The following is a 27,943-nucleotide window of genomic DNA, read 5'->3' as shown; positions in this document are numbered from 1 at the left end:
TGTGCTTCTGCTAGAGTAAACTTGTGATGAATTCAGAACTCTGCCTATATGGGTTTGACACTAGAATTTTTTTCTACTTTGTGAAAGTCAGTTTTATTGATATACAGAAGAATGTGTAAATTACTATGTACTCAGTTCTGCTTTTCAACAAAAATGGGTGATGCGCACAACTTTGTCTGGCTTCTGTTTCTAAAATGTGCACATAACCTAGCGAGGAGAAGAATTTTGAAGTCTCCCTCAAAAAAGAGTGTGGAATAACAAGAAAAAATAGTTAAGGCTTGGAATGGAAGCTAATAAAAATTGAATATATCCATTTTAGAAAATATGGAGGACTGTTAAGGGAATAGATCAATTCAGTTTTATCATTATTAGTCATTTCAATCACTTAAATGTTTAAGTGACTTTTCTTTGTTACCTTGCTGAAACTGAACTAAAGAGGGGGAAGCATCTGACACACCTGAATTTTGTGACTGGTATAAACAATGTTTGAATACTGTTTGGAAATGCTAAAGCAGGTTCAGAATAACTTCTGTAGCATGTCCTTTCTACAGATCTTCCAGTAGCATATGTGATATTCTTAAGCAGCCATCAGAATATGCTGTGTGTTGATTTAGTCTGAGGACCAGGTGTAGTTCCAAGTCATGCACAACAGGTGCTTAAAGGTTCCAGGAGCAGTTTGTTTCGAAGAGCTGTTGGTAATACAGGAGAAAGTGCACCAGAATAAGTAGTGAGGCAGAATAGTAAGTAATCTTAAAACCTGTATGAAGTTCTGCTCATTTTTAAGGAGAAAAGTATGCTTCATTCACAGCTTTTTTATTGCTATTAATTGCCTTGTTTGTGCTCAAAAGACTTAATTTATTTACTCTGAGCTACTCTAGACACTGGTCATTGGATGACGTTTCCTTGCCTGTGAGTAGCCCCACAGAGTTAGAATATCCACTAATAAGGTATATCTTTTGAATTTCAGTTCCAGGAAATAAAACTTGTAGTGGTCACTTACTGTGTGACTGTCAGCCTCAACTCGGAAAAAGTCAGAGTAAAAAGCAGAATTTTCGTTAAGTATATCAAACGAAGAATTTCTAAATAGCGTGTTTCTCCAACTCCTTCCCCCACCTCTATGAAATAATAAGAGCCCTAAAAAAAATCCCACAAACCAACAAACAAGCCTGCAACAAACCTGAGTCCTTTGTTAGCACTTAATTTACTAGCAAAGTCAAGCCTGATTAGAAATGAAGCGAGATCTTGGCAGGATGTGTGGTTTGGTATTTTTGTCTTGGTATTTTGTCAGCTTTGCAAATTTTATGTGGTAAGTTAGTAGAATTAATTGCCAGAAATGCATTCTTCTGAGATTAAAAGAAGATAAAGATCTATTTTCCCTTTCATGCATTTATAAATTACTTTTGTGTTGCATATAATATTGTGGCAAGGAGGGGAAGTCTTCGTCTGAATATTACAAACTGCCTGAATATTACAAAGCTGTGTTCTTCTGATCCTCTCAATCTGAGCTGGTTTTGTAGGTGTAAAACGTTTCTACTTTTTCACTTCAGCTCACTAAATGTGATATTTCTTTTTATTCTTCTACTATGCAAAAAGCAAGAAGGTACTTGTCTAAGTTTCACACAAAAAGGATCTCTTAAGCTGTACTTTCTCAGGTGTTTGTGGAACTGAATGGCATTGAATCAGTGGGGTCAAAAATCAACTTTACTATAGGTATGAGTCTTCAGTATAATTTCTGCATGAGTCTAAAAGGACTCTCAAATGTAAAGCATAAAAGGAGACAACATTGATTGATTGTAATGCCTGAAATGGTGTTGAACTATTTTTTCATGATTTAGGGGGAGGATTGTCCACTGTTTTAGCACCACCTTCTCTTCTTAGAGACTAACATCTTGTGTAATGTGATCCTAGATGAGGTGCTGTCCTGATTTTGTCTGGGATGGAGTTAATTTTCTTCCTAGTCATTGGTATGGTGCAGCATTTTGGATTTAGGATGAGAATAATGCTAATAACACACCAGTGTTTTAGTTGTTGCAGAGCAGTGCTTACAGAGAGCCCAGGACGTTTCAGCTCCTCGTGCTGCCCTGCCAGCAAGGAGGCTGGGGATGCCCCAGGAGCTGGGAGGGGACACAGCCAGGACAGCTGGCCCAGGCTGGCCAAAGGGGTGTCCCATTCCTTATTGCTAAGCATGATGGGCTAAGCAACTGGGGGGTTGCTGCCCTGGGGAGTTGCTGCTGCTCAGGGATGGGATGGGCATTGGTTGACCAGTGGTGAGCAATTGCATTGTGCATCACTTGCTTTGTGTACTCTATTATTGTTGTTGTTATTAGTAGGTAGTATTTATTGTATTTGTTTCCCTTCATTTTCTGGCTTATTACACTGTCTTTATCTCAACCTATGAGGTTCTGCCTTCTTTTCAGTTCTGTTCCCTATCCCACTGTTGGGTGGGGGGAATGAGCAAATGGCTGCATGGTGCTGAGCTGCCTCAGAGCAGCAGTTCTTTTGGTGTCCAACGTGGGGCTCAGCAGGCTGAGATAAAGACAGGTCTGACCAGAGCATTTTAGAGAAAATTTGGTATAAGTGTTATATTAGTTTAACAATTGCTGGTTGCAGTGTTGATGTACTTGTCCTTGCAACTGTGCTTGTTGTCAGAATTCTTGGGTAACACCCTACCTGCTGTCTAAGCTCCCCGTCATGCTGTTCATCACTTCTGGGATCTGGTTTAAGGTTGCCATTTTGCTGTTCTGTGTAACACTGGCTTATGATATGATAGGATTACTGGCTGTGAGACTAATCTGGTATCTGTACTCAGGAGCACCGGCAGTGTCCAGAAGGATGCAGCGACAGAATAGTTCACTTGCAGTTTCTCATGGAAATGGGCCTGACCTCTGAGAGGGTGGTTTGTGTTCTGCAGGCAGGTTCCCACATACCTGACGGTTGATAAGCCACTAAAAGAAAAGGGAGCTTGGCAATGAGTTTTCCAAGAAGTTGGAGGACATTGATAAGCTCTTGAGCTGTGACTGAAAGGTGAATTTCTGTATCAATTAGATATTATTAGAGGCAGAACTAACTACCGTTTACCTTGTCATTTGCATAAAATAAACATGCAGTTAGTATACAGAGTGAAGACAAGGCAATCATAATGTCACATACAAAACCATAGGTTCTGAACTGAGCACACCATTCCCGGGTTGTGGTAGAACTTGAGGTAGTTCTTCATGCTCAGTTATACAGTCAAAGACACATCTAATCTTTATTTACTGTTTCTTAAATGATAACAGGAAAACAACTTCCAGGGTGAAAAATCCATGGTGTGCTTAGAACAGCCCAAGATGCATAGTTTGTTCTGTCCTCTTTTGATCCCTGGAACTCCAACTATAAAATTTCTTGTGTGTGTGTTTTAGTGTGAAAGTAAAGCCATGGAATTTTGCTTGGTTGTTTACATTAGTAAAGTGGCAGTGGATTTTGATTACTTTCAGTAAGGTTTTCCTCTCTAACCTGAACACGGTAAGTTAATTCTTGTTGATTTCAGTATCTTGTTTACTCTGAAAAGAGTCCTCTTCAGCTTTATATAGCTTTAGCTTCTCCTTGAGAACTTTTGTAGTATATTTGCACTTCCAGTACTACTGGCGGTTAAACTAAGCTGAGGATCACAATAACAGTTGTATGCTTAGTAAATCTCATTCATATTTGTTGAAAGCTGCACATAAGAGTTGAGATATATTACTTGAAAGTATATAGTAGTTCCAGATCTCTAAAATACATATGGGTAATAGCTACCTTAAAAATTCCTAGTTAAATTAAAATCTATTAGCATTAGAAATTAGTGTTCTTTCCTACCTGTTTGTAGGAGAACCGTTTCTTCAGGCATTCTCTGGCATGTAATTTAAGCTAGATAAGGAAGCTGATATGAGCTAATTCACAGCAGTTTTCTGAGTGGATGATTCATACAGAGCTATATTCTGAAGCTTTTTTTTAATGTATTGCTATGTTTAATTCCAAGTAGTCACATGCAGAGCTTTTAATATTTATTCAAATAGAAGGCTACAAAGAATAACTAAATAGGGTACTTGGCCTGTGAAGGGGGATTTTTTTTCCCCCTTTGGTATCAAAAATAGTAAACTTCAGTCAACGACATACATAACATGGATGAGTAAGGTTTATGTATTTTTAAATGTAATTGCACTTTGGAGAAGGGTACCACATGTTGGTTCTTTATTGGGAGGCACTGCTTGTTTGAATCTTTTAGAAAAGCAAGTCTCAAAGGAAAAAAGCCAAGTTGTTCTCCTGTCACTGGAGATAATAATTAACATATTACTTCTTATATGTCTGTATATACTTTAATGCTGCTAAATTGCCTTTCATGTACTGTCTCTAGTATATGTAAAGGCAGTGACGTGCCTAATGGCCATCTTATCTTTCAACTCTGGCAAAATAGGGCCCAGTAGGATGGAGTAGGTATGCTGGGCTACACACATGGTAGAGGGGGGAAATGAGTGAGCAGTCTGTGCTGTTCTCAGATTTCTCGATTCTTTTGCAGCTTCCCTTGTTCAATTCTTCTTTTTCTTCTGGCTTGCTACAGCTTACTTTTACCTGGCTTTGAGCTGGTTTCCAAGATACCCGAATTCCTCAGAGGAGTACGCATCGAGGACTCAAAGGGTAGATCATGACTTCTCCATTCCTTGCTGGTTGCAAGGCATACTTCTCAAACCAGTGTGCTCTAACCTGTCTGTGGCAGGCTGTTCATGCCTCCTGCTGGTTAGCTTCCTTCTGTTGGAAGGAGTTAATAGAAACCACAGATATTCACCAGCAGGAGAGATGGATGAGTATTTTACTGTCCTCTCAAGCATATTGTATTTGCTGGTTTAGCCTGTCTGAAGTGAGTTTGTAAGCTTGAATGTCTAGTGTAGTAATGAACATAAAGTGCTTGTTTTCTTCTAGCATGTGTCTAACTAGTCACTTTTAGTTAGTTACAAGAACGCCCTCAAAAAAACCCCAAACTTTATTATTAGTGAGAACACCCTCAAAAACCCAGAACTGTATTATTGCAAAAATTTTGGGGCTTCTGCTAGGGGTAAAAGGGAAACTTCTAAAGTTATTGTGCTTAGATGTATTGTGCTTCATGGCTTCAAGGTGGTGGCCTCCTAACTGTATTATCAGATTGTAGTCACACGTTGAGTGAAGATATTAACTGGTTGCTTCTGTCACCTTTTGGCAGTTAGGAGTTGGTAATTCCATTTTGATTGCCTTTCTGTAGAAGAGCACTGGTAACTCCTAGGTAACAGGATCTGGAATCCAGCAGACAATTTTGATCAGGACAGCCTGAACATGGAAAAGGCTGGTCTTTTAACTGAGTATCACTTTAGGCTAAGAATGGGTGTTGTTTCTTGCATGTAGTGTCCAATCCCAAAGACAGAATGTATACCTTACACAAAGCTTCTTGCAATACTCTTTGGAAGGTGGGAACTTCGTATGGCTATAGGCTTTTCTTTCAAATTTTTATCCATTCTTTCTATAAGCCAGTAAAAACTCCAAATAAATTTAGAAACAAAGCACACACAAATAAAACTTACAACTTTTCAATACCATGTGTAATCTAAAGAACACTACATTCTTGAACAATGTAGCAGGTGCTATATACAGTTTACAGTATTTTTAGATTTTAATTGAGGATTATGCTGTCACTCCCGTGTATCATGTTAAACTTGGCAGCACAAACAGCACATTTAAGCCTCGTGGAAAAGCCTTGTGGAAAGGTCAGGTGTATTGAATCTGATGCTATTTAGGCTTACATGTTATCCACAAAGTGTTAAGAATAAACGGTGTAGTACAAAATATGTAGTACTACTATTCTGTCTTCTGAATTGAATCACAGGGAAAATGATATGCTATGGAGAGAAGAAATGAAAGTTCTAGTTACAGCTGGTGTAAATGATGCCTCCCTAGAACTTTACATTTAAATTATACGTATTTCCCTTAAATTTACTGCTTTTTAAAAAACACTTCCTGCAAAAATGTAGAAGGAAAAGTCAGTTTGTAACACCAAAACACAATAAGGAATGTGAAACACCAATGTTGCTAATGTTACTATGAACTTAACCTTCGAAAGCAAAGAGCTTCTAAATGGCATGTTTGTTCTAACTTTATCAGTTTTCTCACATGTTCAGTGTACCTGATTTGCTTGTTGTGCCAGACTGGTCACAAAAGTCTCTGAAATCTATATGGGACTAATCAATTTAGTGGATAGAAGCTTAAGAGATAATCCTAAACTATGCAGAATACTTGGCAACTGGTTTATGAAGTTAATGCAATTCTGTATTTTTGATACAGAAAATTATTTTATGTATTTTAGTATGATTGTTTTTGTGAATGACAGTGAAAATTAATTTTTTGGGGTAAAATCTCACCTAAAGTATTGTGTCACTTCAGAAAACGAACATGCTGGCGTCTTTTAAAAGCTGACAAACTCCATCATTTAGATTACACATTAGAGATCTGTCTTCATATAGTAGGGTGAATCCTTGTCCTCTGAAGCTTTCATTGAGTTCTTTTTCTAATAAACTGTTGAATTCAGCACTTCAGCTCCGTTCTTGGCTTTCCACATTCCTTTGCAGCATGCTTGGCTGATGCATCAACACTTGTCCTGGGTAGGCAGTCCATTTCTATCTCATGCTTTTTTTTTTTGTCTGAACTTAGATGGTGCTCACTGAATCAAGATGGTCTTTTGCTATTCCTACTTGTGTCCTTGCACAAGGGCGTGGAATGTTCTTGTGCTGTGGGGTTCTCTCAGAATTCCTAATATCTCCTGGCTGCTGCATGCAGTGATGCTGATGTGTCCAACTAGTTCAGCCTTGCTGCTGAGTAATAGATTCAGCAAAGCACCTTTCTTGTTTGGCCTGTCCAGCAGCAGTGTCAAAAAAAAAAAAAAAGAAAGCTGTTGAATTGCTTGTACCCTGCCACGTTGCCATTCCAGCAGATTTTGAGGCTGCTGAAGTTCCCTGAGCGAAGCCCTTCTGGATATGATGCATCTGGGTTCCTATGCCTCTGATCCTTACAGAACTTTGGAAATGTTTGCTAGTTGCATGGTCTGACTAGTGGGTTCTGAGACATCTTGGGCTTGATAGTTTGTATCTAATACTAATTTACTTATAAAGCCTGAAAAGAAGACTTTAGCAACTCTTCACTTTTCTTCAGGTGTAGGAAAGAGTTGATCGATCACTGGCCTCTAAACACCTAGGCAAGCTTCCTCTTTGGGATGCTCTCATGACTTTGCTTTTCCTTTTGTGTCTCCAGCTATACCTTATGGTGAATTGTAAAAGGAGAAGGGCTAACACATGGTGTGGTTTCCTGAGCCCTTTGATCCATTAGCTTTTACTTGTTTACTAAGTTCTTGGTTAAGGTGTAGATTTGGAGGTGTCCCATTCATGTCTCTTAAACCATCTGCATTTGAGATGGCTTGTTTCTGTTCTCTTAAAAAGACGTAGAGTAAAAGGGGTTTTGTCTTGTTTGTGTATTAAATGTGTTTTGAACTGGATTTCATAATTGCCAGATGTGTCCCTTTGTGAATGAAACTTTGTTGTCCTGGTGGATTACATCTGAAAAATCTGGATTGAATTTCAAACCTAGTTAACTGCTGGGCTCAGTTTTTTTTAAATTATATATATACCCATCTGTGTATATATACACATACTTAGTTTGCTTGTATGCAGTTCAGAATCTTTAAATTTTTGAAACTTATGAAATTAGCAACAATATTTCAAAGCAATTTGAGCATTGCAGAGGGAGATGGTTCAGGTTTCTGAATGCTGAGAATGAAGGGATCAGTATTTGTTAAGAGCCAGAGATGCATACAGCAAGCAACTCGCTCTTCTTCGTAGCCTTAAAAATGGAGAAAGCGGAGGTATTGCACACGTGGCAGTGCATTGTAATCATCATATAAACCAAGCTGCTTTCTTTCGTTCCAGGGTTGTAAACATTACCATGCTGTTGGTATGAGATATGGAACAGTTACTTCCCTTCTGCAGATGGGAAGGCATAAACAACCTGCTCTTCCTTGGTAAACACTGCAACGGTGGGAACAGAAAGTGGGCATTCAGCTCCTTTGCTGGAAAGTTGTGAGAATGTTATTGTAAACAGTCTTTTGACAGACTAGTCCTTCAAGCAAAAAATTTTTAGCTGTGATTGCAGGTTCCTAACTAACCAACTAAGTGCATGTGTGTATTATGCACATGCATAAATAATGTCTTGCATAACCTCTGCTTCTGAGCAAACAGAAGGTAGTGCAGGTGATCTGTCAATGAGTAAGGGCAGTGGTGAACTGATTCTGCACAGAATTGTTGCCGTATTTCTATTGTGCATATTAAAAAGGACTCTGTTAAGACTCTTGGTTTTTCTTGTAGTTGAATCTTATGTCATGTTGGAAATCAGTTCTGAGCACCTGTTAGCTTTTTCAGAGTTCTTTTTAGTTTTTTGGAAACTTCTTCAAACTAGAACAAAACATTTATTTTTAGTAATTGTTCCTGGAATCTTCGCTCTCCCTTGACAGGATGGTTGAATATGAAGGAGAGGGGGAAGGGAGCAGTGGTGTAGGTATTTAAAGGATAAACTGGACACCAGTGCGCTTGTTTAGGCTGCTAATGCCCTAGCTCTTACAGCTGTGCTAAACTTGGTGGCAGTGTGCAGTGCAGTTTGTTGGCTTACTCTCTTGGTTTACCACTGGTTAAACTAGTTCCCATCAGCACACCTTCTTCTACAGTGTGAAGTTCACCCCCACATGTAATTGTCCTGGGTGTGTGCTAAAGGGCTCTTAGCCTGCCTGCTCAGGCTTTCTGTGACTACTCCAAGTTTTTCTGGATGTGTTTTTTATTGCATTTTTAGATGAGCAGTTCAAGTTTCCCCCAATACTGTAACTACTGACCTCTAAATATTTTTGTCAGTTAAAAGAATTTAAAAAGTGGTGTCTGAAAATGGTGATGGGTTAGGATCTGTAAGGTCAGAGTCCTGGGTTTGGAGGAACAGGAAAACCTGATGACTATGCAGATCCAAGCAGCTGTCCTTGCTGGTCTATTCTTCAGCTTACTGAACGCACACACTCAACTAAAACCTTTGAACCTTAGGTGGTAAATATTAAGCCATGCTGCACTAATCAAGCTACTTGAAAGGCACTCCGTGCAATCTGAACTCTGTTAGACTCAAAAGAGGACTTGAGGCTAGCAAGGATGCCTGTGTGTGAGAAAAGCTTTCTCTAAAGTTCAGTTTACCATAAGTTTGTTGAAGGTCTCTAATTTCAGTCTGTCACTCTGCTCCATTTGTGGTAACAGATAACACAGCTGTGAAGGTTCATAACTATAATTGTATTACTAATGTAGTGATTTATATCACAACTCAGATGTCTGTGGAAAAAAACAGTTCCCTACTTCAGTTGATATATTGCTGCCATGCTGCCTGCACTCAGAACAAGATGTGTAGTCTGCCATTGCAAACAAAATGTAATCTTCAAAGAAGTCTTTAGGAAATTAGAGCTGACTGTTTTGACCTCGATAATTTATTTCAGCACAATTGCCAAGGTGGTGCCCTTGACTAATCATTTGCCAGGAATTTTACTTTAGCTTTGTTTAGAGTTGTCTGTTTGAGCTCTTTCACAGGCAGTGCACATGCATGCCAGTGAGTGTGGTTAATTCTCTTAGAGCAGTTCCCAGGAGCTAAGGACCCATGTCAGACAGCTGGCATGGGGCTAAGCCTGCATGAAGGTTTGGTTGAACTTCAGAATAAAGGTGGAAACTCTTATGTTGTCCATTCTACGCAGGGAAAACACCTTTAAAACTCTGTGTTTAAAAAATAAAATAAAAATCAGACACTACTTGCTTGCACTTTAATGAGTATTATTTTTTTCCTGTGTCATTAGGTAGCCTTTGCAATTGGTTTGCTTTGGATTTCGTTAAATGTAACCCAAAAGACTGGACATGTGCTTCAGATTAACCTGTCTTTATTAAACAATTGTTCCTAGTTTTCCTAGTTCTCTCTTGGTACTGGTGGTATTCCTAAGATGAAGCATTTGTTTTTTGCTAAAGTAATGTCATACTGGAATATTTCATAAAAGCTTTATTTTTGAAACTAAGCTTTGTGGAAAAACAAAACGCACTTACTCATTCAAACATAACTATTTAGTTTACTTATCTAATCTGGCAGTTTCCAATAACATAATGAATCAGAAATGTCTCTAAAGTTTATACAGACTTGTTAACTACATGTTTGCTTGGGTACTACTGGTATGTTGTGTATAACGATCTGATTATTTCTGTTATGGAGCTTTTAACCTATGAGCTGTTACACTGTCACTGTACAGAAGCTTAAATGTTCAGGAGTTTTCATCAGAACCTATTCACTATTATTCACTATTTTTCACTTCTGAAAAGATGCATGCCAAAAAGTTCTTAAGAAGTCTGGATACCGAAGCAGTTGAAAGGATGAATGGAATGAATTCCAGATACATTTTTGCTATTAATCAAATGATGCAACTGTTTCCTTTAGCAGTACTTCTCACCCCTTTGTCATTACTGTTAGTCAAGATGCAGCATAGCTGATTTGTGAACACATCCAGTCCTATCCAAATAATCCGCCACTCCTGAGAACTGGAGCCTAAATCACGGTACCCACACTTAATGTTTGTGGGAAGGTTACATGGAAGGAAAAAGCTAAAATATGGTAGTCAGTGAACCTCTTAAATAATTAAACTTTAGATGTTGCTGCTAGGCCATGGTGAATGATGAAGAGGGGGGGCTATACTTGATCTAGAGAACACAAAAAGCTGCCTCTCCAATAGAAATTAACTGTCAATAGGGGGACCCAGATCTGAAAGATGAACTTGCTGTAAGTGACTGAGAAACTATTCTGCCGTCCAGATCAGATTTCTGATCTTCCATCTCCTTTGTCCTAATGTGACTTGGCGCTTCTGCATGGTGATGGATCACATTCATTTTTACAACTGAAAATATGGCTCCTCACTCTTTACAGTTTTCAGAAATAGCTGTCCCTGCTGGTTTTGTTGTTACAGTTTGAACTGGGCATACAGTGTTATACTGAATCACTGTGTGGCAAAGAGACTATATTTTTTTATTCAAAGGGCATTTCTTCCTATCTATTGGTCAATTGTGTAATCTACAGTACTGCATCTCATGTGCACCTGAACTGGTTTATTAAATGTATTACTGAGCTTAAGAATACACAAATGTCAGCTTGAAAAATATATTTAAATTTTATATTAGTTCAGATACTTATCACTATGCAGTTCATTAGCAATCAAAGTGAAATTTATTATTTTGATTTTTTTTTTGTAATTTAGCTATGGCTAATGGAGCAGGTAGATGCATCTTATCCTTTGGCAGAATTTCATTGACTTGCACAGCTTATGTCCGAGTCAATAGAAAGGGAAAGACTTCCAAATTGACATGAGTGTATCTGTATATTGCTCAAAGCTCAAGCAGTACTGCAAGAAATCCACTTAGTGCTGACAGTTTTCTTGCCCCCTAATTGCTGAGGATTACAAACTTTGGGGTGGGGGCTGGACTGGAGATAAGGTTCTGCACGCTTTCCAGGTGCTTTGTTTCCAAAGCAGTTTGTTAAAGAGGGATCATTAATCAAATCTGTGATTTAACAAGGATTACTTTTTTGTTCTTATTCCCTTTATGTAAAATGATGGTAACACTCCTGTGAGTCAGGAAAGTATGTGGATAACCTGTGCAGACATGGCTAATTGAACAAAGGCTTGTAATCTGATGCGTGTGAGAGCAAACCAGCCTTTAGAAATGCTGGTTTGAGTCCCACTCACTGTTTTCACTCTTACTTTTTTCTGAGAGAATTATTATGAAAGAAGTAAACAAGGTTGTGATTTTTTCTAATTGGAGGATGTGAACTAGAAATATAGGGGAAAATCAAATTTCCCTTTGGATGTTAAGTGAAACCGAGTGACAAAGTAAAACGCAACGCAAGAAAACTTTGGTTTTGCAATGTGAGCATGGAATGCCACTGCCCCGTGCCAGTACATCGGACTTGGTAATGCTGAATTTAGAGCGTACGTGCTTGTGCATGGTGAGAATGTTGGGAGTTTGAGTAACTTCTTGCTCCCTGGATGAGATGTTGAAGAAAGAATATTAGTCAATTCACACAGGTGAGTTTTTGCTCATTTGAAAAGAAAAAACAGCAGGCTAATGGAACTTCTTCTCTACTGGTCTTCTCTACTGGTTATCTTTGCTGTAAAGTTTATTCTTCTGGTAGCTGCCTGTACAATCCACAATGACAGATGCAGAACAGCTAGCTAACTAGAAATTGTCCAATTAGATTGTTCCACCAATATGTAATCCCTCTGTAAAAACAACAAAATCCATGCCTGCTTGCATGTGTTGTGATGTATTTCTCCGGTTCCCAGGGTGGTGAGTTAGCAGAACCCAACAGGCTATGCCAGCAGAAGTTTGAGTCTAAGAGCCCGTTTGACCTTGGTGAAGACAAGCCTTCTGGCACTCAGAGCTGAGTTAAACCACTTCATGTTGATCCTGACCTCAGGAAAAGGTTACTTTCTTCCCCTGCTTCTTGTACTATCTGCAGGGCTTGTTGCAAAAGAATAATAGAGGTGGGGGAGAGAAGGGGATTGCAAATTAGAAAAAGATTGCCTGTTTCTTCCTAGAACCTGCTAGTTCTGTTTTTTGTCAGTAGGATAAGCAGGGAACTTTCATTTGTGTAAGATAAGAAAATGGTGAGATTGCTCTGCTTTTTGAAGACGGGTAATTACACATTTTTCCTTTTACAAACCTAGTCTTGGCATGTTTTGTGTCAGTGCTGGCAAAGTTTGCTTAGTATCTACCACTACTTAAAGCTGAGCCGAGTGGCTCTGCTCTCCTGCCCCAAATATGATTAGGGAGTTGTACGAGACACTTAACAGAAGACACTTAACAGAAATCTCATGTTGAAACACCTTTGTCAGTAAAATTGGAAAGACTCTGGCAGCTCTTTCCTCTAAATGTAACGCTTTGTACTTCAGTGTGGAGTTAACTACTGGCAGGGAAGGGAGAATGTGGAGTAATTGTAAATAATACCGTGTTTTGAAAATGGATTTCTGACTTCTTAGTTGTGGATGTTGTTAAATATACATGATTTGCTTGTGCATTTAATTGACCATTTCTTTGCAGTGAAGCGCAAAGTACTCAGAACTTTCAGTCCTCACTGATATCCTTGGAACTTGTTCTCGTAGAAGTCTGACACCTTGAAGAGTGGGTTCTGTGAAAACATGTTGATTGCTGAATGCAGAGCTGGTTGTCTTTAAAGAATGTGTTGTTCAGCTTGTGTGTAGGACTATCACCTTATTAAACTAGGTCCTCAGTGTGTTAATTCTAGGAATATTTCCCTGCCAAGCGTGCAGAGCTGTCTGGCATACTTGAAATGAACGTGCTGGCCTGCAGTTCTGTTGGACATTTTATTCCCCACCAGATCAATGAAATCTGTAATGCAAATGTCAAGGGAAGCTTTGAGTCAGATGTGAAGAATCTGGAGAACCTGAGGATAGAAGGGATTTGCAGGCTAATCCAGTGGGTGATTGTTTTTGTGTTGATGATATAGGAACAGGCATAATGTTTTGTCGGATATCCTGTTTTCTGTTAAGGAATCATTCCATACATAATTCAACAGTTAAGTTGAGATGATACCCATATCCAAGTCTCTATCATGTTTTTGTGGCACAAAATAGCCTTGCTTCTGGGCTATTCCATTTTACTGTCACTTCTAAATATTTCTAAAACATTTTAACTTCTTGCTGTTTAATATTTCATTGTCCTGTACTTATTCAACTCTTTCCTGATCTCTTGCTTCACTAAGGCTATTCATTTCTCTATCAGACTGTTGCAGAGAAGTGCACTTTGCTTAATACTTCTACACATTCACTTGTTCTTATGAGCATAAGAAACCACACTTTTAAGAGCAGTTTAAACAGACTGTTAAGCTGTTTAAATGGAAAAAAGTTAACAGTTTATTTCGTGTGCTGAAAGTAGGTAGTGACTCTGCTTGGGAGCAGTTAAAAATGCAATACAGCTTTCACAAATCAAAAATCAAAATCCAAACTGTAGTGTTTTGAGGGAGTTGAGGATTTGTGTTTGTCTCCCACCCCTGACTTGTTTCTGTCTCTTGGGAAGACTTTTCTTGTTTGCCTTTCTATATTTCTATGAACAAAGTAAAGAGTTTAGCAAATTTGTGGACATGGCTCTGTGCAGCTCCTGTAGGTAATGCAGCTGGCTGCGATATTCCTACTGAGATAACTTGCCCCTTCCTTCATGAGCCAGAAGTAGGGCTTTTGAGCATGGTCTGTAGCACTTTATTTACAAACGTAATTTGATCTAATACTTCAGTGTTCTTGGAACTAGTAAATTCTGATTTTATTTTTAATTATTTAATTTTAAATGCTGGCTCATGGCAAGTATGCTGAGGAATAGTCAGGAAACTTTTGCATTGTTTCAGTTTAAAGATTTGAAAGAATCGTAAGATTTTTTTAATTAAAAAAAGTCTAGGGAAGTGTAGGGATGGCAGTATTACCAAAGAAATTTCACTAGGATTGCACAATGTACAAGTTGTGCTTAGCACATGAAGTATTGCCAGAAATACAACTTGGACAAAATATTGATCCAAAGTTTTCAGTCATGCACAGCATATTTATCTATTCCTGATGAAACTGTACTTAAATTTTGTAATCTTCAACTTGGAACAAGACATTCTAAATGTTACATTTAGCTGCTGGCATTCTTGGTTTTAGAGATACCTAACAACACACTTAAAATGGCATATGGATTACAAAATGAATGAAAATAACTGCATTTATTCCTTCTCTCATTCAATAACCTGAATTCCTTCAATTGGCAGTATGTTGCCCTAAGGAGGTGTAGGAAGCTTTGTCTTATGGACAACAGCAATAGCCATGAAGATAAAAATACTGGCATAAGTCTCAGGAATTCGTTATTGTGCGTCTTCTGTTTGAGTGCTGCTTTGTGGCTCAGACATCTCTCTCTGAAAGACAGAGCGCTTCCAAGTTCTTGTCATACTGGCTTTCATAGCAGACTTCCATCCAGAGATTAACTGCTGAGGAATTAAGGAGTATTACGGTGGAGATGGTAAGATTGCAGTTTTGCTGCAGAACCTGGATTTGAATTTTAAACATCTGAAAACAACGCTGTCAGTACAGTTTTCCTGAATTGGAAATGTCTGTGAAATCTCTATATATACAATGATCATCTTGCTCTTTTCAGAGAGCTTGTTTAGGGTCTCTGAAGATGAAAGCTATTGATAGTGCTTTAAACCAAGTGTAAACCAAAAACTCTTGAGACCTACACAGGACACTTAGCATGCATTTTTCTTTCCACTGTCTGATGCAGTTTCTTACTACTGTGCATGCAAATTGTTTCACTTCTGCATGAGATTGAAATACTCTTAAAGAAGGCAATCAAGCAGTGTTGAGTGTTGAACCCAATTATCTTACTGCACATCGTTACTCCTGGTGGGAAGAGCAGAGATGTTTCCCTTGACCAGGGATTTCTATTGATCCAGGCTCTCCTCCTGGTTCAGCCCCTGGAGTAGTGAGGTGGCAGAGGGCTGCCAGGGGAGCTATGAAAACTTTTTAAGTTGTCCTTGTTTGTGTATGTCAAATTTTAAGTGAGTTACACAGCTAAATTACACAGATGCCTGTCAGAGGCCTGGTGGATAGCCTGTGAAATGGCTAAACAGTTGTAGGTGCTCCACATAAGGTAGGAAAAAATAGTTGAAGTATAATTTCATCTCTTGATTTAAGATTGAATCAGAAACCTCCTTCCATTTTACCAGCCTTTCTTGACAAAGAAGTGGCTGGGGTTTGTCCTGTGCACGGCTTGCCTTGGGTTTGGGAGCCCTGTCAGGCCTCCGCCATTACTTGCAGCCTCTTGGCGGCCGCGCCCTGACGCGAGGGCCCTGTCAAGGCCCCCCTTGGTGGCCTGGGGCTGTCACTGTTGGCTACCCACACCTCTCAGCCTAGAAGCTCTCTTTCAGAAGAAGTTGGAGGCAGTGTTGCTACTTAAATGAAATAGCCAAGTATAAAGCTGCTTCTACGGATGTGAGATGAGGTGTCACCTTTTGCAGTTGGCTGGCTGATGAACTGTCTTCCTGCCTCTTCCCCTGTCCCCTTCAGTGGGTCAATTATCAGCCTGTATGAAATGGTATGTTTCACAAATATGTAGTACAAACATTTAAATATGAGTAGTCACTATCAGGCAATATTTAGCTACTCAATTTTGGGTGAGTATGCCATTTATTTTCATAACCATACTGTGACTATCAGATAAGCACTTTTTAATTGATGATATTTACACTTTTTTAGTTCTGGTATTTATCAAGAACACAACACAAATATACTGCTTTAATATACACTTGTTTTCTAGTTTTGATGATGTGCTCACTTGGTGTTCAAACTTTAGTCAAAAGGCAGGCAGTTATTACCGGATGTTGAAATCAACTTAACATTGAAATAGGGTAGCTTCTCAAAAGTGAAATCAGTCCTCTTTGTCAAAAACTGTCATCAGACATTAGGGATGGCTTTTGTGCACAGATAGCATCCTTGAAGTAACAGCATGGGGATGTTTGCATTTTCCCTGTTCACTTGTGTAAGATAACTTAGTATCATTGTAGACTGTTGCAAATGGAAAAATAATGAAATGTCTGATCTCTTTTCTTCCAGACTATCATTTTACTCTGGCCATTCATCATTCTCCATGTACTGCATGCTCTTCCTAGCAGTAAGTATACTCTTTCCATTTACATGGCAACAAAAAATCTTATTTAGCACAAAGTAGAAATATTTGCTTGAGCTGTTTTGTGCAAGGGAAACTAAAATAAGAAGTGTCTGACAATAAAACATGCAAAACCTACTTAAAGAAACAAACGCACACCTAGCCGTAAACTGTTAGCAAATTATTTTGAGTGTTGTATTGTTTGATATTGTTTATGTATGGTTATCCATTGCTTCTTCAATGAGTGCTTCTTTGAGTGCTAATCTTCAAAAAGAGCCTTACATGTTTCAGTCCAAGTCAGCTAGGGTAACTCATTACTCCTAGAATAAATTTTGTAACACTGAAAAGTTTATGCATGTATACAGGATGGCACAAGATCCTCATCTGTCAACTGTTTGTTTTAAAAAAAGCAAGTGTCTTTACTTGTTCATTGGCATTGGCATTCTCCAAAATTATATAGGTCCACCTGTTAGGTGACTTCAAAAAAACAGGAAACACAGATCAAAATCACTGTATCAATGATATGGTGAAGCAGTTATTGCTGTGTAGCAACCTAATACTGATTTCTTCCATTGTGTTTAATTATGTGTGTCTGATACAACTTCTTGCATGGTTTTTCTTGAGCAATGTGAAAATGTGGTATTGCAAACTTTTCTAAAGCACAAACTTGGAGACGAGAACTTAATAGTTGTATTATGAATATGGTTTATAATCTATACTAACTGGATTACAGTCATTGGTCGGGGATTTCAATCTGTCTGAACTTTTATCTCTCGTGTATGAATAATGAGTCCTGCTTGCTGCAGCTTGTGGGAAAGGAGGTTGTGGTCAGGAGGACTTCTCACCCAGTATAGACTGAGAAGAAAGGAAGCTGCTATTTTGAAACCTTGCATCTGGTAATGAGAACTCCCCCCATGCCTCAATGCATGCTCAAATACTGAGAGAACCTTTAGTTTTAAACAGTGTGAATACAATATAATGGTATTTGTGCTGGACAGCTTGGACTTCAGACCTCGTTTGTTTAACCTACTAGGATTTTTTAAAAAAAAAAGCAGCCTTTGGCAAAAAGGTTTTTTATTACTTCTTTTGAAGATGCTAATTTCTCCATGTGGGTTGAATAATCTTTTCTACGGTTGCCTGTGGCATAAGACTTTTTGTTTCTGTTCTTTTAAATCCATGCAGGAAGCTTGTGTGGAGAGTTGCTGAACTCCTGTGCTGAGTTACAGGCAACTATGGGGTTTGTGTGTCTATGCATCCTTCACTCTTCACAACCTTCTGTATGGGGAAAGAGGTGGGACAGTAGGGGTCAAGTCCTTCCTCTGTATGCCACTTGGAAAGGCTGTAAATCCAGAGTTCGTGTCAGCACCCTTAACGAGTAAAGGTACAAATATCCTTAACTCTCTTAACTTAGCATTTATTTAACAGTGATTTATTGTAGATTAGTTTGTCACTCAGGTGTGGCAGACAAATGCTCATAAAAACGTTCAGAACAGAGTTAAAGATTAGAGAGATTAGTTTTGAAATCACAAACACGAAAAGGAACCTAATTCCCAAGTGTGCTCCCCTTCAGAAGGTCGGGGTTGGACCTGTCTAGCCGTGCATTCATCTGCATGGTGGCTGATGCTCCAATACTGGGACATGGGAGATGGTGCAAGAAAATGCTGTGTAGCCCTCAGTTCTGTGCTTCTTGTGTGCTCACTCCTCAAAAGAGTTTACCTTCTCACATGTTCCCTTCTAAACTGTGTACTGAATTCACACAGCGTCTGATTTCAGTAGACTTTTCTCTAATATCCAGACCCTGGCGAGAGGAGGATGATGGGTGCTCTTCCCCTTTTCCTGCACCTCGGTTTCTTGTCTTGTGTCTCCGGCTGAGCTATGGTTGAGTACAAATAGTAAGAGGTTTTGAGGAGATTAGACTTCTGCTTTCTTCAGAGAGACATCTGAAGAGGGTTAACAACTCCTGTGCAGGATGTTTTTTCACTGATTAATACAGTACTGCTGCATACCAACCTTTGCATTGAATGCAGTCTTTCCAATAAAAGACACAACTGGTGTATTCAAGCCGGTAGCTGCTGCAGGAAGGTGGGACAAACTGCTTTCTCACCCTCCACCTTGTCCATGTGGCAAGGCAGAGTGCTGCCACTGGCTGTAAACCAGACGTGTGGCATCTGATAACCTGCTCGTTAACTGAACTCTCATGCTGGCTTCATCTGCTCTTTGCACACTTACTCCAGCTGCAGACTGAGTCATGAGTGGGACAGAATCGTGAACATGTGGCATTACTCATAGGCAGTGATAATCATAACCAGATGTATACATGCTGGTTGCCTAAGGACAAGAAGAATCTGCCTTGTGTGCATGCTGCAGAAAGCATACTCTTGAATGCTACTGAACATGTGTACTCTGTCAGGTTATGCATTTCAAAAAGGAGGGAACGCTTTGAGAGGAATAAAATGGGAAATGATCTCTGCCACAGATAGTACAGGTGCTGCAACCATAAAATGGGAGATGCTTAAAGTGGTTTGAATCAAGCCACCTTGCAAAACGCTAGGCAAAGTTATGAAATCATATTTCTGCAGCTTCAGTTACTTAAAACAGAATCGCTGTGTTACAAATAAATCAAATTGTAACTGCATCTTGTGTTCTGTGCACCTGTGCAGATGGGTTAGAAGTGAACATGAGGTCAGTCATTATTAATTTTTGGATATTTTAGATGCTTTGACTTGTGAGCAGCTACGGTAGTGTCTGTGGAGTAATAATCCTTCTGGGTCTTGTTTCCTACTTAGCAGGATGCCTTGATGCTTTAAGGGTTGAATTAAGGAGGAAGTTTATCCTCCTGTAACTACATCAGAATGATTAAGAAAAGAAATCAGGAGGTGTTTATTTGTGCTTCGCTTCCTATTGAGTGTTTATTCTCTGCTTTACGCTTTGCATTGTTTCTGCTTCTCATGGAGATAAACATGCTGGTTTTGATCTTTGGAGAAAAAAGATTATTTAATATTAGCACAACTCAAAATGCTGCGGTTGCTTAAGACATCTTTTTCCTTGGCTAACAGGTAGTTTTCATTACCACATCTCTTAAGTGCTTATTTGTGGTAGTACCTGAGTGGGCTTTAGAAACATCTCTATTGCAATAACCTGTGTGCTTCCTACTGAGGAAAAGTTCAGTGCTTTCGGGTTAGTGGGGAGCCCAACCATAAGAAAGAACAGGGACTGGCACAAGTTGTGCCGTGCTGGTTACAGGGACGTAGTACTTCGCAGGGAGCCCTGTTCAAACCATTGGTGGTATGAACAATTCCGCAGGTCAGTGGAGGCTCTAGTATTTCAGCTGTGACCACACAGCTCCCCTGGTTTCGGAAGAGAAAACTGCAGCTTTAAACATACTCCTGTGATGAACATCCCATCCCAAAGTGAGGGCAGGGTACTTGGAAATAGCCTGCAGCTCAGTCTTTATCCTTGATGGGAAGGATTTCTTGCTGCTGGTGGTTGTTATTTTGTTTTTAAAGTTCTCTTAGGCATGTTGGGACTTACAGTGTCTTTGTGTCCTGGAGGCTTTCCCCAGCAGCAGGCCTGTTAACTAGATGGTCTCACTTTCTTGCTTCAGGTACCTACAGCAGAAAAATGTATGATTTGAGCATCTATAGGAGATCATGCGCAGGGAATCGCTGGGAAGAGTGTTAGTTGAAAAACATGGTAATCTGAACTGCGCAGAAGGAAGGATAGGAGCTGGAGGGTTTAAAATTCCAAACTGAGCATACATAATTTACGCTTAGGATGAGTTAAGGAGACATGGAAGAGTCTCATGTCCCATGAATAGTCTTAGGCAAGATACATCTGGGAATTCAGAGCATTTTTCCTTAGTTTGTCTTTTGGTTTGTGGGGCAGGCTTAGAGAGCAGAACTGAATTTTTAACTGCAGGAATGGAAACGTTTACTTGTATGTAACTTGGGCCCCTGACTGCTTGGGAAGCTTTGCTCCCCAGTATTTACAGTTACTTAATATTCCTTTCCCAGGTTTTTACATTAACACTGTTTTGCCTTTTGTACATGTGGCAGGTAGGCTTTTAAAGGGTTATCTAAGTAAAAGGAATGACCGCTTCATACCCTATCAGCTGAAATACACCCATAATAGGCAGCAGCTTCGTTAAGCTTAAAGCCTTTTATAGGAACTTCTAATGAGCCCATGCTTTGCTGCCTTGTCTGTATTCTCAGTGTTCATGTACAAAATATTTGTGAACTGATCTCGTGTAGCTTGCTGTGTGAGACCATCTGGCATGAAAACAGAAGCAGGAGCATTGCTTATGGCAAATCAGACTTTGGCACCTAGCACTGAGAAAGGAAACCTGCTCATCTGCGGAGCGAGGAGAAGGAAGGATGTATTCATTCTGTTTCATAAAACGTTTATCTAACAAGTTCTAAAAGAATGATAATACAGAAATGTGGGTTTTGTGTAACTTCAGGAAATGTTAAATAGCTCTATAATCTGCCTGTTTAAATAGCATATATCACTTCTAGCTTTCTTATGTTAAAGATCACTGCTGCATTTTTAACTGGATATTATGATGCCATGTCCACAACAACAATCTGTGGTGGACCAGTTTCTGGCCTCGGTTTTCAGCCCACTTCTAGGATAGACTTCTGTTTTCTTCTATATTTTTGTCAACATAAGGAATGGATGAAACCATATTGAAATCCATTTTCAGAGTGTCACCCAGGAAGCTGTGGTAGAGAATGTGTTTAAGGGCCAATTTGGCAGAGCTAGAGGGGTCAGTTTGGGTCTCGTTGGGACTGTTATCTCGGTGATGCTGCTGCCAGCAGCACCTTCTTGTGGAAAATGTAGAGTTTGAGCAGCAGCCGTATCTGGGAACCTAGTGACCTAATAACAGATGCTGGATCCCAAAGAGCTATCACCATCCCCTCCCCTTGCTGCTCCTCCCTGACATTACACAGCTGACGTGTTCTCTCCTGTGTCAACAAAACCATTCCATCTTGGCCTGGAGAACAGGAGGATGAGCATAGCTGAACACCTCTTCTATCAACGTCCTCGCTTCCAAACTGTCCCTCCTGCCTTGGAAGGAGATACTGCAGACGAAGACAATTGGACTGAGTTTTAAAAAAAAAAAAAACAACTTTTTAAAGCTGCTGTCTGAAAGCTATTGTAAATTGTTAAATGTGCACCCTCTGTCTTCAGTAGCCGGAGTGACCCCGCTGCACCCAGGGCGGCTGTCAGAAATGGGTGCAGCACAGTGATCGAGTTGCTGTAACGGAGCCGGGCTTGGCTGCGGGTGGCCTGGGCACGTCGCTGGCTGCCCCTAACGTGGCGATGAGGAGCCGTGCTGCAGAGACCCAGCTGAGCTGCTGTGCTATTCCTGGGAGGGCAATGTGTTTGTGTTGCCCAGGGTGGAGGCGGTGAGGAATCTCTGCAAAATGTAACTTGAGTTGCTTGCGAGCTCTCCCGCAGCTTGTTGGGAAAGAACATCTTGTGTGCCCAAGGAAATAGGAAATTGTAGAAGAGCTGGAGAGCGGGTGGTATTTCAGTGACCCAGGCTCACAGCCCGATCCTTTAGCAGAGAGAGGACATGTGCTAAACAAAAAACGAAAGCTGGGTTTAGGCTGTTTTCTTTTTTTTTTGTACTTAGGCTACTAAATGCACCAGTCAAACTTTGGACTTGAAATCTTGTTTGTGTTGGGATTGGAGGTTGAATGAAACAATACGCAAACAAGGGCCCAGGAGCCTTTAACACAGTATTTTAGCTATGTCTATTTGCACAGCAGTGTTTCTTCACTTTCCCAAATGCTGCTGAACAGAGCTATGAATGTCCCTAATATGTTCCTGCCCACATGAAAGTTGAACACTACCCAGCCTTCAGAAACTAACGGAGAGGCATTTCCTACTGAAAGCGTTTTGGCTGCTGCTTTGGGCAGAACCAAGCATGCTACTCAAAGCAGAGATGAAAAATAAAGGACAACTGTTCATGCTGTGAAGCTCAAGTATGAAGGCACTCGTGCTTCTACTCGTATGCCCTCCCAGTACACGTTTAATATCAGTATTTAGGCTTTTTGTAGTAAGTGAATGAAGCCAAATGTCTTCTCCACAGTGTGCTTTGGAAATTGTGGCTGTTGGTAGTGCTGAGGATGCTGTGAAGTGGGTTCTGTGGGACAGAGATAAAAGCATTACCTTATGGTGCTTACCTTCCATTGAGGCTTCCATAACTTGGTAGATAAAACAGAAAAATATTTGATTTCTCTTATTAGAAAAGGGCCTAGTGCTAGTATGTACAGTAGAATAAAACGTTACTGTTTACCCTGCTTTATGGTAAAAGTGATGTCAGTAAACAATTATTTCTGCAATGTACAGCCAAGCTGGGGCTGGAGGATTACTATTACTGAAGCTATTACTTATCTACTGGGAAGTATCTATAAAGTAGATTGACTGTACTCTGAATTGAGTTTGGCTTTTGAACTAGTAAATGACAGGATGTTTCCCCACTGCACAGGAGGGAGCTGTCAGTATCAAATGCCTTTCGGTGGCAGCATGCAGCTGTCTGAGACCAGGTTGGTACATACGTTGCCTTTTCTACCCGGTCTGGCCAAGTTTATTTCCTTAATTCATCCGTCCAATGGATCAGCCCTCTGACCAGCTCACCATGCTCTAAACATCAGAGCTGGCACAGGGGTGTCAGCATGGAAAACATGGTTAAAGTGTAAGAGGGGTGGACCCTTCAAGTAAGCGCAGATCTATGCCCTTTTCCTTCTCTGGAAGGGGAGAAATAATTCTGAGTCGTTCTTTCATCTTCATTTGCTTCACGCTCAAAATAAAATGGTGGAGCAGATAAACCAGAGGTCATAAATGTGTATTTTTAAGAAAATGAGTTCTTACTAAAAAGGCAAAATAAACCTTTAAGTCTTTTAAGGTTTTGTTTTTGTTCTAAAGTAAATGAACAAAACCCCTAACTCACAAATGATCCGTGAATTCTGCTACATCTCTCTGGTGCTGTTAATAATAAAAACTTTGTTCGCATTGTCTACTGTTTAACATTACATGAGATAGGCGCTATCCGTATTAATACCAAGCTTTACATCAAACAGACTGCAATTTGACCTCTGGTTTGCAGGCAGTGTCTTGTTGGTTGATGCCTGGGGCTCTGTGTTTATATTCAGTGCTCTGGGTATAAAGGGAGCTGTTGCACTTGCATGTAATGCTCTTACATAATCGCACGCCTGTCTGTGTGGCAGTTGCAGTGTTTCTCAGCACATCTTGTTTCTGTTGGGACACTTTTGTGCTGAGAATTGCAATTTTTACTCAGTTTCCTGGATTTCTTATACTGGTCTGATTTCCAGGGTCAGTGCTAGCTGAAATATGAATAATAGCTCTTGTACAAAACAGCTTTTATGCAAAGGAAAATCTTGAGTTTCCTGTAACAAGCGAAAGGGAAGAGCTATTCTGCAAACCTCCGCAGAAGTGGAAAGCTTGGAAGATGTGAAGGGGGGATTTTTTCCCCCCAGTGTTGTCTAGTGCAGGAGGGCAGAGGTCCTGGTCTGTGCTGCTGGATTATCGAGCAGGCGTGGGACAGGAGATGGCAGGCCACCCACGTGTCTGTGAACACTTTCTGTTGCTTCTTATTTATCGTTATGCAAGAATCTCGGGTGAATGTGTTGTCACTTCCATTCTTTTGGAGAGCTGTGTTTGAGTAACAGCTTGCATTGAAAATACTGGACTGCAAGCTGTCTTGTGTAAGCTGGTAGTAAAGGGCTGATTGGAGTACCCTCTCCTTACAGAAAGGAAACGCTTCCTAACTTACTGCTGGAGCTGAAGGATGGGCTGCTGCTTTGGCTGTCTGTCATCCACAAAGCTTCCTGACGGAAGACCCCTTCCATCAGGGGGATGGAGGGAGGATGGTGTCCTGGAAAGGTGTCCTTCGATGTCCATAGAAACACAATCCTTCCCATCCTACAAATGTGCTTGCATTCTCAGCCTTTATTCTTACATTCTTATCCCCAGATCTTCTGGAGAGTTTTGCCCTATGTTTTATCGTAACTATTGAGGCTGGTGGTTCCTTTTTAAGTCTAAAGGGCAGTATTATTGCCTCCTGTGCTTTCTCTTCTTCCTTCCATCCCTTCATCATTAGCAGCACAAACCCAAAACACACTACCTCTTTACCCCCTCTCCTCACCCCAGAAATCCCAAAGCCAGCCGCATGCATGTGTACACACACATGAGGTAGCTTATGCGTAACTATTTCAGAGCTGCTTGGTTTGGGAAAAAATCCTTATGGTGGGTTTCCACAACTCTGATTACTCTTTGTGGCTCTTGGGGCTTCTTGGGTCAGCTGACTTGCTCTTAAGGAGAAGCCTTCCGAACTGTACTCAGTCATGGATCCAGAGAGTTATTACAACTGCCGTAGAATCTTGTGCCCATTAACAGAGCAAATAAATTAATAGCAGCTGGGGCTGTTTCTTAATGCTCAGGTAGATACCATGAAAACAAAGATTGACCATGAGTAGTGGTCTATTTACTTGCTCTTATAAAGTTAGTATTGGACTACTGTGGTCTCAAAGTAGGGCTTATTTCATAGGAAAACTGATCTTCTGCACTTTTTTTTTTTCCAGCTCCTTACCACTTGTACTCAGGCAAATCCAGCAGTGTTCTCTGATTCTCCCATGTCATGGGGGAAGGTTTCTCTAGGAAAAACACATTTCCTTTCTGGTCTGCTATTAGTTCTGTGATGCTGTGAATGTATTAGGATTGATGAAACAAGGGAGAAAACAGTTACATCCCCAAAGGGAAACTGATCTTGCTATTCCTTAGGGCAGAACAGGACACCTGTAGGGCGTGTGATTAACAAGGCCTTTCGATACCAGGAAATTCAAAATCCTGTCAAAGAAAACAATTTTCAGTCAGTGACAGAACAAGTCAATACGTACAAGCGGTAAGTCGTCCTGGGTGGAGTGGAAGAAAGAACCCCAAAACTTTCTCTGCTCTTTCCGTACTTGTAGGAGGACTGGCACTGCAGGAGGATTTTCTGTACCTTTCGTACCGCAAAATGTTTTGCTATACAGAAATCTTACGTAATAGGTTTCTGGAAGAAAAGCCAAGAAGATACTAAATGAAAGATGATCTAGAATTTTTCAGATCTTTAGTTTTAATATTTTATAAATGACCTCAGTGGAATGAGTAGGTTTCAGCAGATGTAAGAATTTTGTGCCCTTAAGGCAGGGACGCGAGGTGTTAGCTGTTCGGAAATTCTCCCATGAAGCCGCAGATTACACCCCCAAAGTCTGTCTAGGAAATAAGTCACCGTACTTTAAAATTAGGCAGGCAGGCGTGCGTATGTGTATTAATACTACTTCGGTGGAAGAGCAAATAGTTGAAAATTATGCTAGAAATGTTGAGTAGCAAATAATTCTCCAGTTGCAGAGACCCTTCCATTCATGTCTGCGGCTTCTTGCAAGAAGCCACAAAGTGGCTGTGAGTTTCTCTTCATTCCTGTGTGTATTTTTAGAAATGAAGTACTAGACCATAGATTAAGAAGAAACTTGTGTTCAGGATGTGTGTGGTGTAGAGAACATATTTTCATTATAGAGTAAGCATTAGCTAGTGAAAGAAATGTTGGTGATTATTTAATCCTATTACAAGAGTGGTTCTGTGAAATCTATTTGTGCACTTTGAAAAACAAAAACATGAGAAACTGGAGGATGGAGTAGGGAAGAGAAATAGATCACAGCTGAATGGTGTTTCTGAAAGACCAGAGATGCTCAGAAACAGGATAGCAGGGAAGACAGCAGCAGTAATTTTACTGAACTGATAGGAGCATGTTGCTACCAGAACAGCTCTGGATGCTTGCGCTGCATTCGTAGGCTCACAAAAATTTCTCAGCCACAAGTGAAACACTGGTGAGAGGCATTACAATCATGTTAACCAGATGAAGCTTCCTAAAGGTGAAGTTTCCTAATGTTCCTGCTGCTGCTTCTGTTGAAGAAAAGTTTCACCTGGAAAGCTTAATCCTTTTCAGTTGAGGAGGGAGGAAAGGCAGGGATTTGTTTCTGATTCCATTTGTCTGTGTTGTGACTTCAAATACGAGCAAAACCAGGCTCAACACCACCACCACCCAAAAAAACATACAACTAACAAACAACCAGAGGCATGCTTCATGTATAGGGAGGGGATCTGTAAAGTCCGAAGTGATCGCCTCACGTTGTTAGTCAGCAGGGTCAAAACAGCAGTAAGTGTGAATGCAGTTTAATGCCAGGGCATACGTATATGATGCATGTAACGCTATGTAAAGGGCTCTTAGGCACGCTTCTGGTATCAAGCTTGTTTTGTTTTATATTTGATGGAATCAAAAGGCGAACTGACTGCTTTGTTTTGCTGAACATTACTGACCTGTTTCAGCCCAGGTTTGTTGCTGTCGTCTAAGACTGAGTCATGGTAGGAGGAACAATCTTTGGGGAGGGCATGACTGCCCGAGCCTATTAAAAGTAATGAGAATGTGAAGTTACCTGCTTAAAAATAACATGGAATCTGCCATTGCAGCAGCTGGCTTGTAGGAGAAATGACTCTCCACCGAATGAGCAGTATCAGAAAGCACAATTGTAACCAGAAGAACAGCTGTTACTTCTGAAATTAAACACAGCCGCCATCGGCCACACTGATGCTTCGCTGTGGTATGACTTCTCACCCTTCACAGGCTGGATTCGGGAACAATATAAATCCATCCCCTAGCAGGGGGTGGGGTGCAAGAAGGGCTTTGAGGATTTTCTGTACAGCTTCTGCAGCTGGTGCTGTTCAAGCCTCCAAGAAGTGCCTAGGACTGATAAAAGCCTGTAGCGAACTGCACATCTTCTACAGGTGATTAAGCAGCTCCAGGTCTTAATTATGGCTAGAGACTGCTCTCTTCATACAAATGAAACCTCCACGTAAATGTTAAAGCCAGCTTTCTTGCTTGCTGATTTGTAATGCAAAAGGAAAATAAGAAACTTGCCTTGAATACATGCTGCTTAGGGGAGATTCAAAGTACTTTAGTAATTTGATGTTGCGGACTGGTACAGTTTTTCAAAGCTTACTTTTTGTGAGGCTTGCCTCATTGTCTTCCTTCACAAGTAAACTCAGTTTTCCCACCTATCTGCAGTTGCATAACCCTTTTTCTTAATATGACT

General features: G+C 40.3%; 1 protein-coding gene across 2 annotated transcripts in view; it reads left to right on the top strand.

The window, feature by feature from the left end:
* PLPP1 (phospholipid phosphatase 1) overlaps positions 1-27,943 on the top strand; it is a 61,455-nt gene that overhangs the window by 29,925 nt on the left and 3,587 nt on the right. For both annotated transcript variants that reach the window (XM_035553706.2, XM_035553705.2), the window contains exon 4: positions 16,736-16,793. In XM_035553706.2, coding sequence (XP_035409599.1) covers positions 16,736-16,793 — 58 coding nt within the window. The remainder of the gene's footprint in view (positions 1-16,735; positions 16,794-27,943) is intronic.

This window comes from Cygnus atratus, chromosome Z (genome assembly GCF_013377495.2).
Source record: "Cygnus atratus isolate AKBS03 ecotype Queensland, Australia chromosome Z, CAtr_DNAZoo_HiC_assembly, whole genome shotgun sequence".
Classification (NCBI taxonomy): Eukaryota; Metazoa; Chordata; class Aves; order Anseriformes; family Anatidae; genus Cygnus; species Cygnus atratus.
The sequence above is the reverse complement of the archived record's forward strand: the minus strand, read 5'-3'. Positions and strand labels throughout refer to the sequence as shown.